We start from the raw sequence: 20248 nt of genomic DNA on the forward strand, positions 1-20248 counted from the left end.
TTGTTGGGATGCTTATGGCATCCCACAGGACACTTCCACAAAACAGTAACTGTGCTAGAAATACTTTTGTGCATCTGCTCTGAGGGACAGGGATGTTTAAGTTTTAATCTTTAGCCAAGGACTTCAGGCTTAATATGCTCAGAGCGCTCGTGCAGGCCATATCAATCAATGGGAAGGGTTGCGTAGCGTCAACCTGCAAGGTTTGTCATGAACAGGATTGCAGAATAATCATATTTTGAATGCCTCCGATTTTAAAGACATTGGGCCCCTTCCTGTAACTGCATGGGCTATTCAAATACCTGGCTCTACTGACTTCCGTAGCTTCACTGCCTACACAGCTGGTCTATATCATTTGCTTAGGTTATTCATAAATGTTAGTAATAGTGTCGTTTACTTCTGACGGGTGAAAATACAAGCATCTGTATAATTCACAGAATGTGACTTTATTGTCAGAAAAGTGCCACTGATACATATGGTAATCAAAGTGCAAATAGTGGCAGCAGTCTCACTGCAGAATCACAAAGTTAAGGCATTAAAATAAAGGATGAGGGAAAGTTCAGGCATGACCTTGTAAGCAAAAGCTCCCCACCGTGGGGCAAGACTGCTCAGCAGCCGTGGGGACAGGGTGGCCTCCCACCAGCCTCCTGCTTGCCAGAAGGGGTTAAGCTGTGTCCCATCTCCAGCTGGAAGGAGCTGTGACAGGAGCTTCGAGTGGCAATCTGCTGTTCCCACCAGGACAAGCTCAGAAGAGTTCAGAGGAGCAGAACAGCAGTTCTGGTGGTACGTCCTTTCCAGCCAGGTCTTCCTCTTCATGGTGGCCACTGGCTGCTCCTGCAAACTCCTGACCACTTCAGAGTCTGTTTGCTGTTTCCAGCTAAGCCATTCCTCACCGCTGTGGGCATTTTTCTACAGGCTCTTGAGTGAAACGGAGCCCTTTGCCTGCCAGCTTTTGATGACCATACAGCTTTCCTATGCTTTAGTAAAGCCTCGAGGAGTTCCCCAAACAGCCTCCCCTCTTCTCTGCCCCTTCCCCTCGCACTTCCCTACTCAACCTGGGCAGTAGTTACCACCCGGTTTCTGCATGGTTTTGCTGGGCAAGCTGATAGCCTTGTTGGATGAGAAATTCATAAGCTCTTATTCATCATTCAGCTTCATCACAGACAATTTTTATATAATACACTTCACATTTTTATACCCCAAAGCCTCTTCCTGCTTGTGGCGTGGCTCTACCTTGGAAACTCTTTCCCAGCTGCCCTTCCATGCATTTTGAACCTCAAGTAGAAGAAACCTCCATCATTTCAGGGGTGGTATTAGGTGCCTGAGACCAGCTGGGTTGTTCCTCCACTGTATCGCGTTTCACGTCAGTGAGGCAGTATGTGATCAGCCTTCAGATTAACTGTGTACGGAACCTGTGAGGTCCACTTAGGAAATGTCATCACACTGCACCGCTACAGCCAATACATTCATCGGAGGACACGTCCCTGTCCGTGAATGAAAATAGAAAAGGCATGCTGCTTTTTGAGGAAGGCTGAGGGGAACCAGCAAGTGACATACTGCTGGTATTCACTAGACTAATACCTACTGATGTTGTGCGGCTGGAACGGCACAACTGTTTTGGCCGATGTGATAGAATCATACAGTATCTCCAGTTGGAAGCAACCCATAAGGATCATCAAGTCCAGCTGCCACCATGCAAAGCAGTGAGAACATTCTCCTGGCCTTACAATGTTGGGGACACACTAGAGTAATTTCTGTACCTAAAAATCCCACTTTATATTCCCTGGGAAGATGGTAATTTTTTTGATGCTGCTAATGCCATTTTATAGCAAGCTGTGGGTCTCTCTGGGACTAATCTTATTTGTGCCTTGTGAATCATGGTGTGCCATGTGGTGCCGTGTTTACTTACCGCTGCAATTGTTCTTTAACAGATTAGAACAACTCTGCTATTATTTTGCAAGTCAAACACAGCTTCAGAGTTTTTAAAACTGCCTGAGATTTTACTGAGCAGAAATGAACCTGCTTTGACAAGATCTCCACTAACATACACTGATTTTCTAAACCCATTCATTGCATGGTCCAAATATGGCACAGATTTGTTACACAACTATGGGATAATACTTCAAGTTGGATTCTTCGTTGAACCTGGTGAACACACAGCACAGGAGATTGGGGGTCAGCTGGTGGCTCAGAGACGGTACTACTGAAGTGCTGACTGAGTCCACAGGATGGGTTTGCAGTAGGCGGTCTGGCCACTCAAAGGCTGTGGGCTTGCTATTGCATTTGCACTGACCACTGGCATAATATTGGATATGCAGAAGACTGTTCAAGTTGAAAAGCATGGCTCAAACCTGCCCTAGATGACAATGCCCAGCACCATCTACCAATGCACACAGTATCACTACGTCCAGTAAAGGCAAATGCAATGATGTTTACTGATCTCTGCAGTGCTGCTGTTCATATTACAGAGGAGGAGGCTGGGAGTCCATGGAGATGTTGGGCTGGAGACAGAACCATCAGTGATGGAGTTTGAGCAGAGCTTTTGAGATGCACTTCAGAGACCACCATAGCATGGTCTTCTCTCTCAGCAGTATGCTAAAGTGTGAGAATATGCATATATCCTAAGTCAAAAATCCTATCCACCTCTTCATAATATGGACACTTGGTAAGGGTGATGTAGAGTCTGTCCCTTGATCTTCGCCAAGCCACCTTCGAGACCTTGACATTTACCTGCCACTGCCGGGAACCTCACGGCCTTGCTTGGCCTCTTTTTGTAGCAATGGCCTAAAAATCTTGTCGTCCTTATACTCGGAAAGCAAGATCTCTTCTCCTTCATCTCTCCCACAGGGCTAGGAGGTCTTTAGCACAGGCCCAGCTAGATGTATGAGAAAGAAGCCTGGCAAATGGTTTAAATTAAAAACTACAGTGGCTGTGCCAACTCCCGCAGTATGAGAGTGCCAAGATCCAGAACATGGCTGTTCACCAGCATTTGGCAAGGCAGTGACATCTTGTCACTGCTATCCTTGAGCACTGAGGCCCACACAGGTACACCGACCAGTTGGTTGGGGCAGGATGCAAAGCAGTGTGGGAAAGCAAGAGGGAAGACTGCCAGACTTTTCCCAAGGAAAGTCACAGCCACATTTCTTCAAAATCATCTACTCCAATGTGACATTACTCCTGGTTGCAAACAGAATGGAGTCTCCAAAGCTATTTACCAGTTACACATGGCTTCAATCTTTCATATTCGGGTATCCCAGTCTGTGCTGGTAATAAAGAGTGTATACATAAACTCTCAGCAAAGGAGAAAACTATCCACTTCCAGTAAAGCATTGGTCCTGACACAGAAAGCTGTGAGAGTGCTTTTGGAGCTAAGTGCTGACTGTTGGGAAGGCGCCTAGAGCTGGAGGAAAAAAAAAACCCAAAACAAAACATAAAAAAAGGATTCTGTTTTTACATTTAATTCCTCTTGGGTCCAGAGGAGCAGGGTTTTATATCTTCATTATAAATAAGCTATACAGCATCTACATAGTGGAATGCATCACCAGTTTCATCCCTTGGTGGGAAGAACCCGCAGGTCAACTATGGCCAACTTTATATTTGAAAGCATTACCATGCTAGACATGTTAACAGTTCAAGAATCCTTTTGTCGTACTACACGTTATTCACAGCTCAGTGCCACTCTGCTGTCTTCTTTCAGGCACAGGGATGGCCAGACCTCTAATTTCAGAGACTGCTGCAGGGCATCAGAGCTTTCTACCCAGATCATGCAGATGCATTGTACTGATGCTCCTTTCCCTGTCTGAAAGTTTTATCCACTGCCAAAAGCTTCCAAGCTCTTCCGGCATTTTCCCTTCTTTACAAAATGGCAAGTCTTATGCTATTCTGTAGTTGCTGGAAACATTAAAACTGTCTGGAGCTTTTACACAGGTGAGTATTCACTGCAACTTCCTACACAAGCTCGGGTTTGGTGGCGTGGCATGGCTTTCTCCTGAGGTGGGTATGAAGTTTGGCATAAGGCTTGCTGATCACGAAATGATGTTGCCCATTGCCCACTATGATATTTGCATATCAAAAATACATTGGAATAAAGAGGTTCGAGAGACAATTATTAGAGCAGCCACAGAAAATAACTAAAATGTCAGGTTCCTCTCCAGGCCATAGTCCAAGCCTTATGTCCAGCAGCCATCAAAACGGTATTGCCTTCTGCCTTTGTCCATTAGTCTCCAGGAAAAATACACCTGCAGGTCTGTTTCCACATGAGAACCTTTCTCTTCTGGCACTTCCAAACTCTATGGAAAATTAAGTGGCTAGCATCAGTTATGTAAGAAAAAGGAAACTTGAATTTTATGTGCAAGTAGAAACTTAAACCAAGCAAACTGTTATTTGTATTTTATTTGCTCTATTAAAAAGTCTAGGAATAAAAAAACCTTTTTGCCGAGTATAAAAAAATGACATTTTCTTTCCAGATGTCCATAGAAATACCGGTTTATTTAAAAATAAATATAAAACCTGCAAAATACCTTCATTTGGTTTTGCTAAAAAGTTCTCTCATTATAAAAAGGATGGGGAAAAAAGGCTGAACTAGTTTCTCTTTATTTCAAGCTTGCTGCTTTAATTCGATGTTGCATAGGAAGCAACAAACAAAAATTGCAAGGAATGTAAAAAGTTCCTGTGCCTACAAAAGCCTTAATAATGCAACACTGAGCTGAAGAACAATAACACTGGCATGAAAGGATTTTCCTTTCTAAGAAATACTTGGATAAATTAGAGTTTAGGAATACATGCACTCTATCCTCATACTTAATGATATGCGGTGGCACTTACCTTTACAGGGCCGATTTCCAGCGGCATAGACCTGCTACCCCAAAACGTGCTTCCTCCCTGGGAGACTGAGCTGCAGCAGCACAGGTCGCTCCAGGTTAGACAGTGAGCTGGAGACTGGGCAGTAGCTTAGGTCTAGGTGAAAGTGGAGACTTTGGGTTTAATATTATATACTAAATATAATGCTACATTTCATATACTGTTCCTGGCTCATGAGGAGAAACTGCATTCTCCACTAACTACGATTGCTACATAGTTTTAATGGAGAAAATTCTCCATTAAAAAAGTGGTAAAAACCTTTTTTAATACCCACAGTTAATTAAGGTACAAACAAAATTGCTGCTTCCCAGGTTCTTTATGACTGCATCTTTCTTAGACTTGTATCCTAAAGGTTCATTTTTCCAAATGGCGTAATTTTGGCAGAGGATAAGGTCAGTGCACTCCCAGACTGCATACTGCCTATCCCTCCTGCAACCTTACAGGGCTATGCAGATGCTCAGCATCTCTGAAAGCTAGGCTTGCTATAGATCTAAAACAAATGTGCAGAGCATGAATATTACAATTACCAGAGAATTAAAAAAATCTGTCTGCATTCAAAGTAAAAATAAAACTGAGAAATTTCAAAATTTCCTGAGGTGCTCTTTTTGATCAATTAGAACTTTGGCTTTGTTTCAATTTAGGCATTTATTTTATAGTACAATGCAAAATATAAACTACATTGTGAATAATGTAAAAGCTTTTTTTTCCAGACGGGAATGCCAGAACATTTCCATTGTTTTTTCTCAAACATATTTTTTAGCAAGTATGATTTTATGAAGCAGTTAATCTTCAGTGGAGCTGTATTCTCTGCTGGAAAAGGGGATTGTGTTTTTTTTTGTAGTAGAAATTATGCAGTCTTGTAATTTTCACATTTAAAAGTCCTGTAGCTCTACTTGAATCTTCCCAGGTTTTTACAAAAAAATGCAAGTACGTCCTTTATCATAATTCCCAGTGGAAGTGTGTACTCATGTTAAACCATCTAACTTGGGGCCAGTCTAGGCTGAATGGTTAAGTTGTATGTTTGTCATGTATTTGGGTACTCATGCAAGTTCTGAAATAAAATAAATATTGGTGTTGATGGAAGAGAAAGCAGAAATGAAATGACAGTCTATAAAATCATCACCTCTGCGGAGATGTTGAAAAGGCACAGTTCACTCATGTCTCACAGTAAAAGAACTGACAGTGTGAAGAAGTGATCAGATGGCAGGTTTAAAATGAGAGGGGGAAAAAAAAAGGAAGTTTTCCCACAGAAAGAATAATTAAACTGAACTAATTGTGAAAAGACATGGTGGAACCCAAGAGGGTAAGTTAAAAGTGGATTGGATGAATTCACAGCAGATAGGTCTGATCAACGGCCATCAAACACTGGTCTGACCGCAGGCTCTGGTCAGGAGCTCCCAAGCCCCATGCTGGGAGAGGCTGTGCCAGTGAAAACTGATTATTCTCACACTCCTCCCAAAACCTTTGGTACTGGCTGCTGTTAGAGGTAGGACACTCATCGTCTTTGGAAAACTCCAGCCAAATCACAGAAATGCCAAATTTTATAAACAACAGTATAGATATACACTCCTAGCTCTATATAAAGAAGTCTGGGAACGCACGCTGAACTATACACAGCTGGGAATCCAGATACACATTCAGCTTGAAAAAGCTGGCTTCAGAAGTCAAGAAATTAAAAGGTAAGTGTCTCACAATAGAGTTTTTTAGGCATCTTCCTCAAAAAGATACTGTGCTAGATACTTCTTCTTAATATGCATTTTTGGTAATAATCTGTTCAATCTAGACTATAAAACATGCTGTGCAACATGACTGAACGAATATTGCTGTGAGAAATATTTTCCCCTTGTTTGAGTAATTTAAATTTGTAAGCTAATATAAGTTTTTGTATTAAATAATGTACTGTGTGCAATTTTCTTTCTTGTAAAGCACTTTGAAGCTTTCAAAGGGCACTCTAGGTTAATAAATAATATGGTATTCTTTGCCAGAACTGTAGGGCATTTCCCATAAGTTCTGAATCTTCTTTGCCAGAATTGCAACATGTTGCATGCCAAATCCTGCACACAAATGTTCTACATGTGGCAAATACATATTAGTAAAGACCAGAGGCATGGCATTCCTGGATTTCTTAGAGAGTGGGGGAAGGGAAAGAAGTGGGCGGGAATAATAAGGCAGGGCAGAGAAAAAAAAAATTATGTCTGTTCATACATCTTAAAAAAAAAAAAAAACAAACAACAAAAAACCAACCCCCCACACCCAAACCAACCCATAACCCACACTTCATTATTTTCAAAGACTAAACTGTTTGCTGCGTGCAGCACAAACTCACAGGTACCCAGAGCTGAGTCTTTAGTTTTCCTTCAGTTGTGGAAATCAGGCCTCCATTTCTGCGATAGCTGTAGATTCTTCAAACCCAGATGTTTGTAAGGGTCAAAACACCTGCGCTCCTTGCTTCTCCAAGCACATGCTAACGTAAACAAAGAGGCTGTGAGCCTGGAGAAGCATGGTCAGGATTACCACTATTTAACAGGCTGTGAAAATGAATCCTCCTCTTCAGGCAAAGTCATGAATGCATTTCATATGCCCTAGGCTACTGGGAATAAACCAAGACCAATATTTATAAAGGGCAAACACTCGCCTTTTTGCAGTCTCCCCCACGGACAACTAGGCTCCTATTTCTGTAGCTTGGAAGAGGAGGAGTGGAAAGCAGTAAGACCCAGAAATGAAGTCAGTGCATTCGGCCGCATATCACATAGTTAGATTACTGAAGGATACTAGGAGTTTAAAATGACTTTGGTTATAATTTTCTTTATTTAATCTCTTTATGCATTAAGCACAAGCAAGTAATTTCAACATTTCTTGCCAGTTTGGACTGAACGTCTACAGTAATATAAAAATTTAACCTTCACTAAATTTTAAGAAAATCGTGACAAAAATTCTTACTCATTCAGCAACAACTACGAGTTTAAAAGGTACTAAAAACTACTTAGACCTAATCAGGACTAATCAGGATTTGCTACACATTTGAAAAACAAACAAGTTAAAACTGAACTCCACATTCTGCAACACTAAATGAACGTTTTACTACATGGTTTCTTTTGAGGTGGCAAGAAATGACTGTAAAACCTTTGCTGTTGCCAGAATTACATTGCTTAGAGAAAAATATCCTGTGGGTTACCATTTGTTGCCATGATTTACAAAGATAAGGTCTATAGTCTGTATCAGTTTCATGTTGAAGTTTTAAAGGAAAAAAGTTTTCTGCAGAGTTTGTTGATTTCTGCATAAGTGTTTGTGTTGTTGCAAAGAGGGCTAAGTGATGCTCTTGCACAAGCTTTTCAAGAAAGTTAGCACATTTCTTCAGATTCATCTCCTGCAAGTTAAGACTCTCCCCTCCATTGCTTCTGTCTATCCAATAAAACGCTGATACGCTATCTAAAATCAAAAGGCAGAGAGAGGGGTGAGTGCAAAACACGTTTTCTAAAGAGTAGAGAGTGAGGAGTAACTGAGTGCTACTACTGCAGTTCACAAGAAAAAGCCTTCCCAGGCACTGCTTTATCATCTCTTCCGTCTTTTGTGCCAATCTGTGCTCAAGAACGGTAACTAGACGAAGCATGTCAAAATGGTAGTCTGTATCAATGAACATGACTTCTACTTCCAGTCCTCCTCCCGATTTTGGAATGATGCAGCGGGCTATTAGGTGATAAAGCATTTCTGTTTTTCCTGTTCCTTCTGGACCATGGAATTCAATGACATCTCCTGTTCGAAAACAAAGCAGCAAGCTGTCAGGTAAGAGAATTTACAGCTCAGTTTTCAGTGTTTACTGAACCAATATTCACTATTCCACTAATTGGAAAATGCATTTTTTAAAGTTTGATATTTATGAAATTGTTTAAATCCTGATTAGCATCTACCAAGAAAAATTTCAATTTTCAAGAAAGGCTTCTGAAGTGAAGAAAATCAACTGGGAACAACAGTTGACCCCCCCCCCCCCCCCCCCCCCCCCCGCCAACAGCATCTAGGATACCGATATCAAGAAAAGGTTGGCAACTGGTCATTTACCATTACAGGCAGATGAAGGCTGAAAAGGAAGCTGCTACACAAAAGTGGCTAAGAAACCATCTATTTACACTATGTGCACAAAATTAAGAAAGAAATAAAGTAGAGGACAAGCAAAACAAAAAAAAAAGTTGATGTACTGGAGGTCCAAATCACGTTGGCACACCTATTTTTCTAGCACGAACTGTCATTCAGCATTTCATGTCTGCTGTATGCTTGTTCAGTAGCTGCGCGTGTCACAAGATACCAACAGGAATCTGTGATGGGTAAAAAGAACGCCAGTATTATTTATTTAGCACTTATATTCTTCTGTGGTAATCATAATATGAAATGGCTTCTTTTGACAAGGGGGACTCAGATTCCTTGAACTCCAGGCAACGACTCTACTGTCTGAGGCGAAGGACCTCTGTTCATAAATGGACTCAGCCTAACTGCCTGATCCATGTAGGTCAATAAAATACATACCACAGAAATTTAAAATGTTGATTAAAAAAAGCATTATGCTTTTCTAGGCAACCAGTTCTTTTGTTGGATGTGAATGCAAGATACTCTAAAGTCTTTTCCAAAGTCGTCTTGTGTCTTATATCAGAGCAAGACTCCAAAGAAAGTTAATTTATTAGCTGCTCTTTATAAATTTCTAATTTAGGAAACCGGATCATTTATTTATGACATTGTGGACTTTAGGCAGATGGGTAAAGACATGCAGTAAGGAGAATCACACAACTGTAACTGCAGGAAGGTGAGAGATTTCTATGGCCTTGGCAAGTGCAAATGGCATAACAGCTTTTCATAGGGGGGGATGCAAGAATAGAGAATTAATTGCAACTTTACTTAAACATGTTTGTGCCTGCCTGAGTTAATAGGGTTTTTCAAGTCATTACTCAACTTCCAGAGGATGTCCTTGTTCATAAGTGCGTATAATGTCAAGATGCAACATAGGATGAGGGGCGGAGGCTGGTGGGGAAGAAACTAAGCTCTTACTTTACCCATTGCAAGCGCTGAAAGCATTTTACACCTGATGTGACCATCCTGTCATTTCAGTGACACTCAGACTGCCTGCCTCTCCACAATCAAATTCCGTGCTGCTCCACAACTGCAATTCCATTTTGACAAATTTCTGGTACTTTGAAATTTATTAAAAAGCTTGAGTGCCTCCCAAACCCTTCCTTATCTGTTCTGAATGGCTCTCCCCACTTTTGAGATGAAAGACTACACTTCCTATGACATAAATCTTCATTTTCTCCTGTTCAGAGATCGCAATGTCCAACTCCGCCACTTGCAGCCAGCAGCTGCTCTGCTGTCACACAGACTGTGCCAGTGACATAACCGCACGCTGTTTGGTTAAGATACCAGCTTGGAAGAATTCCTCTTAAACGTAGGTCATTCCCTCATATTTCAAGTCTATTGAAATATTTTACAACAATTGCGCAAGGCACCTCTTGTTAAGGAATAAAGTGTATCTTCTCTCTGCCACTGGCTTCAGCACAAGACTTCTGCCAACCTGACTGGCATTTCTGAATCCAGCCCAATAGCTGAATTGGGCCGCTATGCAATACAGGTTGCTTCACCTACCTTTACAGCAAAATATGACTGGTTTAAGAAAAAAACAGCAGCTCAGAATATATGGCCGCTCAGAAGCAGCAGTGGGCAAATCTGAGTTACTGTTTGGTAATCATTCAAAAAAATTGAAATAAATGCTTCACTTTATCCATTTGAAGACATTTTATCAGGATGCCTGTGCGTTACCTCCTATAAAACTTTACATAAGGGAGCTGTAATGCACAGAATAACATTGGATGAGCTTTTACTGGCAGAACTAACAAATTTATTTAAGTACAAATTTGAAGTTCAATGAAAAATCATTCTTAGGAGTTTTTGTGGTGGTGGTTTATAAATTTCAACAGCAAGATAGCTAAGCACCCTTCAAAGCTTGTTCAATGTTGCTGAACAAGATACACATCCGGGCTGTAGTTTGTCCAAAAAAGTGCACTTAAGTTGCTCTGAAAAGAGTAACAGTTTGGACTGTAAGATAACCTCAAGAGAGCAGGGGATTTCTGTGCCTTCACGATTATCAAAGAGGCTGCCCACAAGAAGAACGGGTGCAAAACAGAAGCCATTTATAGCAACATCTATAAATGTAGGGTTAAATTAAATTAGCAACCAGGCTGTTACAGTAAGATAAGAGGGGAAATTCATCCTTCTGGATCAGGGTGGACAAACCATGACACAGCAGAGGAGGAAGTGCGGCCAGCAACGTTTTCAAGAAGCCTTTCACACCCTCACAATAGGTCACGGAAGAAACTTAGTGATCAGTACGAGCATCATCCATTAATGTCAAAATACTTCAAAAGGAGGATTAGTAAAGAGATACTGTTATGGGATGGAAACAGTCTGAGAGGCAGAGTAGGAACAGACAGTTTAACACAGAAGAAAGCTAATGGGAAATTTTCCTGTTAGAATTGGTGTTGCCCAATGTTCTATCAAAGCAGCATTAGATGAATGTTCCATTAGCTTGGCAAAACGTGTAGAAGACAAACTAATTGGGTTAATAAAGACTTAAGACTGTGAAGATTTAACAGATCAAGATGGATGACCGGAATGGTTTCATATGAAATTCAGCACTGACAAATTCAAGAAGTACGTTTTAAGGGGTAACCCAACACATTGCTTGGCTCACGATAGCTTGAGCTGGCCCACTACAGTCAAACTAAAGAGTACAAGAGTCCACTGCTATGCAATGGCATACAGGACAAACTAAATTATGTTGCATAAACTTAAATATTTATGTAACACTAATATATTTTTAACTGAAACATTGTGCTCAGTCCTGGTCATCAATTCAGTGTTATCTTTGAATGAGAAGAGCCTTAAGTTTTGTCTGTAATCATTACAGTAGCAAATGTTGGTTAAACTATTTTCTGACGCTGCAGTTATAAACAGGCTATTAGAATACTCAGCAATAGCTCTGCAGGGTTTCACATCATCAGATACCTTGAAGTTACTGGACTAGTAATTTACAATACTGTGCAGAAGTAAAGTAGAAAGGTCTAATATTTATTCCAAGTTAATGTTGGGTGTCCTACTGTTGCTGAACATCAGAGCTTTATACTGACACCCACACCTTCATACCAGTGGCATAGGAGAAATATGACTGGCAATAGTGGAAGATTATTTAAAGCTCATGTCACTTTTGCTCCATTCCAGAAGAGCTTAAATGGTATGTAATTAATATGCTTATGTGTTCTTAAATATGCATAATTAGAAGCAGTGACTAGAATATCACAGCAGTAACCATATTAGCTGGTCCTATTTTATAGTATTCTGACATACATGTTATGAACACTTAACGATGATGTAACCTTTGGATAGTTTAACGAAACTTCATATATATGTATGTTTGTTTCAAATACCATCAGGAAAAAAGAATAATTTAGGTCTTTGCATTGCTTTAATCATACCATTTTAGATTAAGAGCTGTTCAGTACAGACTTCATGGGCAATGTATTACAGTATTCCACAGTGACCTACTAAAAGTCAAGTTCATGACAAATGGAGAGGTAGGTCTTCAACAGGGATTTAAGACTGAATAATGAGAACACACATCAAAATAACACATGTACTCAATAAATACTGTGGTATTAAAGACAAAGCAAAAATGTAATAAAAGGTGAAGTCCATTTATGTATATAAAGCTAAAGATCTGTACTAATAGGTTATGCAACTTCACTAATGTCAGCCAAAAAGCATGACCAATACAGATAATAATTGATGCCATTTGTTAAAAGCAGAAGAAAAATAGAAATGCATCAGAAGCTCGACGACTGTGTTGGCACAGAGAAACCAATGACAAATTTAGAAGGTTTCCAGCCATCTCAGAGCTGAGGTTCTGGAACAGTCTTTGGACAGACATGAATGACCTAATATAGCTTTTAGATCAAAGCTCATCATTTGATGAATGGAATTATGTAACGCTGTGGACTGTGACAGCAAGTGCAATTACTGACCCCCAGGAAGGCTTCTTATAGTCTGTTCTACCAGAACATGGCCAGTTTAGTCTCACACATTTGTTGTTTCTTGTGTGTAAAGTTCATTTAAAAAAATAGACTGAAAGATCAGCATTTTCTATTACTGCATTTTTTCAAAACAAATATATCTCATCTTTTAAAAAAAATGTTAAGACTTCAGGAGCCTTGTGAAGCATATACCAATTGCACTACTGGTTCTTAATTCTTCTTCTGGGTAACAAAGCAGTTCAGAATTGAGAGTATTTAAATTATCTTCTCTGCTCCATTTGCACTGGCTTACCAGTATTTCTCTGCCCTTTATCTCTGTGATATCATATTTGAAACTTTCAGGGACATGAATCATCTATTGCTAAACCCCTAATGTATTCTCAAGTGCTGCAAAATAATACACGAATAGCCTCACAGTGACTGCATTTGTAGACTAAGCATCATCTCTCATCCAATTATCTTGATCCTTTTTATTGCTTTTTCTGCTATTTCTTCTGAACCTTCTATAATTTGTGGGAATTCAAATTGCAGACAAGTATGTTGATAACCACTGCAGCCACATATTTTTCATATGAAATCCATTCATTCATACATACACTCAACAACTGTAGTGCCTCACAGCATGATCCTTACAGTTTGCCATTCATACTCCTTTTTTACTATATATTTCTAGTTTTGTGTAATTAGAGTTGTCTCTTCCATTGTGATATCCATTAAACTTCACACAATCTGGAAAACCAGTCTGACTTCCTGAATAATCAAGGAATTACTAAGTGTGCTAATTTCTATTTAGCTCAGTAATTTCTTCCATTAAAACACCCAATCTTGATCTTAAAACTGCCTGGTAGAAGAATCTACCTTAAACTTGTTGTACCGGCATCACTAGGAGGTAGCCCAATTTCTCCAGTTTGAAATTCTCGTTTATTCAAGAAAGGTCTATATAAGCCATTTGATCCTAATATTGTCCGCGAACTTGTTCAGCTGATTAGTACCTCTGTTCATAATGGAATTGCTTCCAAAGTTCCATCCTATAATCAGGCTTTTTCAGGCCAAGACTGAATGGCTTGATGACTTAGCTTTATTGAAAAATACTGTTTCCTTGTGCCCCTTTTCCTAACTGATCCAGACCACTCCATATCGCTGAACTCTTTGCTATTTATTGAACCTCGAGTTCTTTGCAAATTTCTGCAGTTATGACTTTGTGGTGTTTTCTTACATGACTGATTAAAAAAAAAAGGTTAAATGACAGAATGTAGAACAAACTTCTGTAAAACTAGAAACAGACCACCGTGCTTGGTATTTACTCACCTACACCTGTGTTTTGATACCCATAAAGTAGGTATTTTAAAGTCTATTTAATAATGTTCGGAATGGTGACTTTGCATTATTTCATTTTATCTAGTTTGCATAAAACCACAGCAACAATTAAAATCCTGACTCCAGGGCAAAAAGATCTACTTGTATGTTTATCTCTGTCATATTGCTCTGAGAATACTTTTACATCAACAGTTTTCCATAAATGGGATAAAGATACATTTTTACCATGAACAGGAGAACCTTCCTCAGCAAACAGATAAGGTTCAAGATTCTTCAGAGAACTTCTGCCCTCAAGTCGTGCAAGTAGCTTTTAAAGAAAAGACAGAAGAGACATGCTGTTAACTAAAAATAATGGACCTGGGGAATCAAATTTAAAGGATTCCGAGAACTGGGAGTTTTCCAAGACAGCCCTATCAAAAGATTAATTTGATTTTAAAAATGTTTTCATAAATACATACGGAAACCTGTATTCTGGACTACAGCAACAGACGGTTTCATCCTTACAAACAATTAGCACACAGATTCAATGGCAATAAGGAGTGGATATACAATAGGGGAAATAAAGCTTAAAAAAAAGAAAAGAAAAAAAAAAAGCTGCACAGGTAGACTCATAAGAGGGATCCCCTCTGGTATACAGCAGTGCTGCCATTTGACAGAACAAAGGGAAAGAAGATCATTTGTAATAACCATCACCTCCACAATAAACTGCTGGTTGAGAGGCAAAACATTACCCATCATTAGTCTCCTGAGTCAGTCTCTCTACGCATTTGTAAGTAAAACCATGTACATTTCATCTGAAAAGTTATATAGGACTCTTCTGGACTACAGTCCTATTATATCATAGTTACTTGTTCAAACATAGTATGGATTAAGTAATTAGATCAAAAGGCTCTGCAAGAACCTTTCTAAAGCAAGCTCGAATTTGTAAAGCAAGTTCCTCCAAAGCCCCTAGTAAAGCAAGTCCATTGTAAAACAAATTAGTCCAAAGTTCACGGACAGTTTCTTAAATTGACAGGTATTTGCAAAGCAAGTAGACAGGTATTCACGTAACGTGTTAGCTGTAGTTGTGGCATACATTCGTAAACCAAGAATGAACATTTCACCCAGTGCTAGAGCTGTTATTCCCTAGGCGTATTAACACACACGGGAAAGGACGCCATCAGGATGCTCGGAGCATTCCCAGAGCAGGTACACTGGTAGCAAATATTTCACTCTCCAAGACACCCAGCTGTCATCGAAAGACTTAAACAAAACAAATCCCTTTCAGTTTTATCCCATCCTCCTTAAAGCCAGTCACCAAATAAGCAGTGAGCACAAACCTTTAAGCACACACTGCCTTATCTTTCTTTCCTCCCTGCTACATCAATGAGCAACATTTGCTCTGAATTGTCTTAAAAGTTGTTTAAACAGTGGTGTGTGTGTTTGCCTTTAATAGTAGAATAAAACTCCATTAAATGGCCCTGAATTTACTTCAAGTGGTCACGATGGGAATCTAAGCGTGACATTTTCATTGACATTTTAACATTCCCTTCCATTAACGAAATGTCAATGTGTTTGCCTTTGTTTGCCTGTTCACACGTATTCAGGAGAGTTTTCTGACACGGCCACCGAAGGGCCATAAAAACACTTGACTCGACCTTGCTCTGGATCTGCAGATCCTCCCATTATGTTTCACACATTTGTGCAGCACAGAAAACACTCACGCGGTGAACTCCTGAATATTTTGGGAACCAGTAGGGTTCTGAGACCTGGACAAAGCAAAAATCCAGATGGACATACATACACAAGAATACAGGAATGTATCTCGGGGCACATAAACCAGGAGCTTGCAACTACCAAGAGGGCCATCGCAGACCCTACACGTGCAGCCCTCCCATGCAAGCGGCTGCCTGCGCCTGGCGCTGGCCCCTGGTGAGGAGAGGCTGCACCTGCCACGCAGAAGGGCCTGGAATCTCTCACGCCCTCGTCCGGCTGCGGAAGTCGAGAGAAACAGGAAAACCACTACAGGCTGCTGCTGTCTGACACTCTTCATTTCTTAGCAAGGGAAGCACCACTCTGGCACTCAGCGATCATAGGGGCTTGATTATGGGTGCTGCTGGGGCCGGGAGTCACAACTATTGCTCGTCTAAACACATTTCTGCAGCCTCCCGTTCCCAAATTTATTTGCACATTAATGAATACATCCTCTGCAGTTTATTTCTTCTGGAAACGATGAGCCCCCATCTCTTAGACTATCACCTCTTTAAGCTTACTGCTAGAGCTTTGGAAATACATGGTAGATTGATCACTATCGTTTAAATATGAATCTGCAGTTATTTAAATGACAAGTTTATGTATTTATTTTAAATAACTACAGGTGCTTACTCTGAGCACTGCTCATGTAGGTAATTTATGATAATTCACTGATGATAGCACACCTGTGTTTTTATCAAACTTGTATTTACTTCCGAGTTCTGAAGCAGAATCTCCAAAGGCACTTGCCTCATTAGTGTCACGCTGGGAGCAACGGGGTTCCTGGCAGAAACAGCTAACAATTTTCCTTCAAAGCTAACAAAGGTTTGTCCACACTACAGCAGAAGTGATGGCAGCAAAGCTGAGATGAGACACTAGACAGGCATCCCTCACCTCTGCTGACATTAAAGATGGGGACAAGATGGGTTTTTCCAAAATGGCAAAAGCCACCTTGGCTCTGGTCCAGGGGAGGCATTTCCATTTCGCCTTCCCCCATTTTCTTCTGTAAAATGGGGGGGGGGGGGGAATCTACAGCATTTAAAGGGTGATCTGGATGGTGGGCGTCAGGCATCCCAAGCTTTGTCATGGACAGCGTACAGAACACAGGAGCACAGAACCACTGAAGAGAGCCTTTGAGTGGGAAGAGCTTGGAAAAAAAACCCGCCAAAACAATTTCAAATCACATATTAGAGACCTGAAATTCTATAATTTAACTGTAGATGCTCATTTCTTCTTTCATAATGCTCTTTTTATCTTCTTTTACACAAAAAACACCTTTTAGCAACCTGCTAGTGGTAGGTCTTGGCTCTTAGGTGTTCTTCAAAAGTGTAATTATACTAGCAAGAAACTGCACATACGTGCAGTTACGTGGAGAAAACAAGCTATACAGGAAGAGTTAGGCAACAGTTGGGTTAAATTTCATTAATGACAAGGCTGGTGGGACTCAAATATTTCAACTATTTTATAGTTTATCAATTTCATCTTTTTAATAAAGTAATATGCATACAGACAGTCCCACTGACTAATACATTATATGCTTATACTATATTGGTTTCAACGAAGCTACGCATAAATGCAAGCATACACGTAGGTCTTGTCAGGAATGAGATATTACTTCATTAAAATGTTAAAGAAATTCAAATTAAATACTCCAGCTCTGTTAGAGGCTGTGAGCTAACCTACAGGCTATTTACAAATACAAACCTATCTCGAGTACGAGACAAAATTTAATTTTCAACCACTACAACCACTCTGAGCTTTTGTAAACTTTGGGGACGAAGACATATGCAAGCAATTTATCCTTTATTTTATTGTGATATACCAAAGGTGTTTTGCGAGAAGTTCTAATTTGTTGTATTAATTATATGCAATAATAAGAGTACAACACTGCGGTCTCACTATAACCCTCACTAAAATCTGATCTTACGCATGAGGCTATTTGAGGAAGTATTATTTTAAATGCAGCATTTTCTGTTTCAAGGGCTTTTACCATTTTTTCTGGATGATGTACTTATACATTAACCTTTTTTAACCCATTGGTTATCAAGTCCTCCCTCGTTCAGGTTTGGTTATCCATTCCAACGCAGGCAGCTGCTGCCATGCGCGCTCCCTGTTGGCACCACTCGTGAACAAATAAATGCATGTACCCACTTGGACACAGAGCACAACTCGTGTCCTTAATTTGTGTGTATTTGCTGATAATGGACAGCTGTTACTATTTTTTCTTTTAAATTGTCAAAAGGGCTTAAGAACTCAAGTCCCACAGAAAAAACATGGAGCTTTAACAAGAAATAAATATTATCACGTTTCTATGCTTTTATGCACACTACTCAGCATATTCTGATACAGTAACACACAAATCTCCAAGTAATTAACTTGCCAATTCCAAGTTGAAGTCACTAATAAACCATCCAGCAGAGAAAAAAGAACAACCAACAAAACCCCAAAACTCAAACCCCTTTCCTCCGAAGAACAGGAAAGCAATTCCACCTTCCATACTGTTTATTTAAAACTTCCTCACAGCTCTTCTTCCTTACCGCGTCCACTCCAACGTTTGGGAGGGAGAGCGCGAAGAAAACATTTATAAAGAAATTACTGAAACACCTGAATAACACCCCCCACCCCCCCCGTGCTGCAAGGAAGCGCCATAGCAGGCATTCAGCCCGAGTCCCAGAGCCGCAGCCGGGGACACAAAGGCAGGACGGGCACCCGCGCTCCCCTTCTCCTGGCTGAAGTCGGCTGCCGAAGCGTTTCACCGGCGACTGACTGAACACCCCGGGGCGCCTCCGGCCGCTCCCGCAGCTCCCCTCAGGCGCACCCCCGGGGGTGCCTTCCCGCACCGGCCCCGAGCTGGGCAGGGCCGGGCTGACGGGGGCCCCGCTCCCCCCTCACCCAGGGGAGGCGGCGGCGGCAGACGGGAGGGGGAAGGGCGGCGGAGGCGGGAGGGCGCGGCTCTGCAGCGCGGCTCCCCGCCTCCTTCCCTCACACACCGCCCCTTCGGCGGCAGCCGCTGCGGTCGCCGGGCGCTCCCCTTCCGCCCCCCCCCCCCCGCCGCCTCGGGGCGGGCGGAGGGGGAGCGCCCAGCGCTTCCCCTTCCCCGGGCTGCGGCCCCGCCTCGCCTCACCCTCCCCGACCACCCGGGCATGGCCGCCGCAGGAAAGCGGAGCCCCGCGGCTGAGGGGAACCCGGGGCGGGGGCGAGGGCAGCGCCTCACCTGAGTGCCCGACTCCGCCCTCCGGAATGCGTCGGCCATGGCGCGGCTGGGGGAGGGGGCCGCAGCTCCCACTCCAGGCCGGCAGCGATTACTGCGCAAGCGCGCTGCCCGCCGGCTTCCCCCGCCCTAGCGCCTGCGGCCCCGAGCGAAGCCCACTCGGCCGGCCGGCGGCTCTGCGCATGCGTGGTTCAGCCTCCCGGGAGGGTGGGGTGGAGGCCATGTGCTGGTAGTTCGCGTGTTCGAGTCCCGCCTCGGGCTCGTGTCGTGCCCGCCGGCCCAGTGCTGTTTGGGATTCCCGAGGGACCTGTCACTGCAGGGAGGCGGGTGTTTATTTATGTTTTGTTTAAAGGACCTGTGTCTTTATAGGTTTGTGGTTTTTTCCCCCACTCCTGATGAAATGGGAGTAGGTGGCTGGGATGGTATGACTCAAGGGACGCTCGTCTGTGACACTGGGGTAGATGTGACTCAAGGGAAGCTCATCTGCACGGCCGCAATTAAACTCTTGACGCCTGCGAAATTGCTCTTTGCAAAAGCCAGCTATCAATTATAGCTTAGATTAAAAGGGGTCTGGAATATTTTAAATATGTGCCTTGAGTGAACTGGGCTCGTGTGGTGCGCGATGCTCCAGGGCAGGAGCTGACTGCTCGGCGAGTCCCCGGTGTAGGCGGCTGTATGCCCATGGCCAGCAGCAGCACCTGCTCCTCCTGAGGACCACGGCCCATCCGCTGCAGTTGTGCAACCTGAGGCAGCAAGAGAGACGAGCACTGGAGAACGTGGAGAACCTGTTTGTGTTTTCCATAGGCTAAATGCAAAAACAGTAGGATAAGAATAGCAACTCCCCGTATCTGCATATCAAAGAGCAGTAATGATACCATCCCTTTGGGTTTAGCAAGGTTATTGGCGATACTGCACGTTCTTACAGTTAGGAGAAGAAACTGGTGGTGGAGTTCTTTGTTTCTTCAAAGAAATCATGTTTGTCTATATAAAAAGAGTTTCTCCTACCTTGGTCCTGAATACACCACAAATCAAACAAATCTAACTTCAGATGCAAGGCAGTGGCTTT

General features: G+C 42.0%; 1 protein-coding gene across 4 annotated transcripts; it reads right to left on the reverse strand.

The window, feature by feature from the left end:
* Positions 1-358: 358 nt before the first annotated feature.
* On the reverse strand, positions 359-19346 carry XRCC2 (X-ray repair cross complementing 2). 4 transcript variants are annotated; one of them, XR_012774111.1, is made up of 5 exons: positions 19186-19346; positions 14466-14547; positions 8501-8610; positions 4798-4953; positions 359-4261 (listed from the first exon to the last, which is right to left on the reverse strand). XR_012774111.1 is itself a non-coding variant. In XM_075492371.1 (4 exons), exons 1-4 carry the CDS (start codon positions 19222-19224, stop codon positions 7445-7447), a joined length of 234 nt encoding a protein of 77 aa, XP_075348486.1. In that variant the 5' UTR covers positions 19225-19346; the 3' UTR covers positions 5010-7444. The 4 variants fall into 4 exon arrangements, 3 of the variants coding, with proteins under 3 accessions (XP_075348486.1, XP_075348483.1, XP_075348484.1); XM_075492371.1 differs by lacking the exons at positions 359-4261; positions 4798-4953 and adding an exon at positions 5010-7447; XM_075492369.1 differs by lacking the exons at positions 359-4261; positions 4798-4953 and adding an exon at positions 8210-8286.
* Between the last annotated feature and the right edge of the window lie 902 nt (positions 19347-20248).

This window comes from Mycteria americana, chromosome 2 (assembly GCF_035582795.1).
Source record: "Mycteria americana isolate JAX WOST 10 ecotype Jacksonville Zoo and Gardens chromosome 2, USCA_MyAme_1.0, whole genome shotgun sequence".
In the NCBI taxonomy this organism is placed as follows: Eukaryota; Metazoa; Chordata; class Aves; order Ciconiiformes; family Ciconiidae; genus Mycteria; species Mycteria americana.

What these genes read in the sequence shown, in the direction of transcription:
- XRCC2 (XM_075492368.1), bottom strand. Translation starts at nt 19,224, where the DNA reads ATGGCCGACGCATTCCGGAGGGCGGAGTCGGGCACTCAG. An exon ending in GGGCGGAGTCGGGCACTCAG is followed by an intron (nt 14,548 to 19,185) that starts GTGAGGCGCTGC and finishes TTTCTTTAAAAG; the next exon opens with CTACTTGCACGACTTGAGGG. An exon ending in GGAAGGTTCTCCTGTTCATG is followed by an intron (nt 8,611 to 14,465) that starts GTAAAAATGTAT and finishes GTTTTCGAACAG; the next exon opens with GAGATGTCATTGAATTCCAT.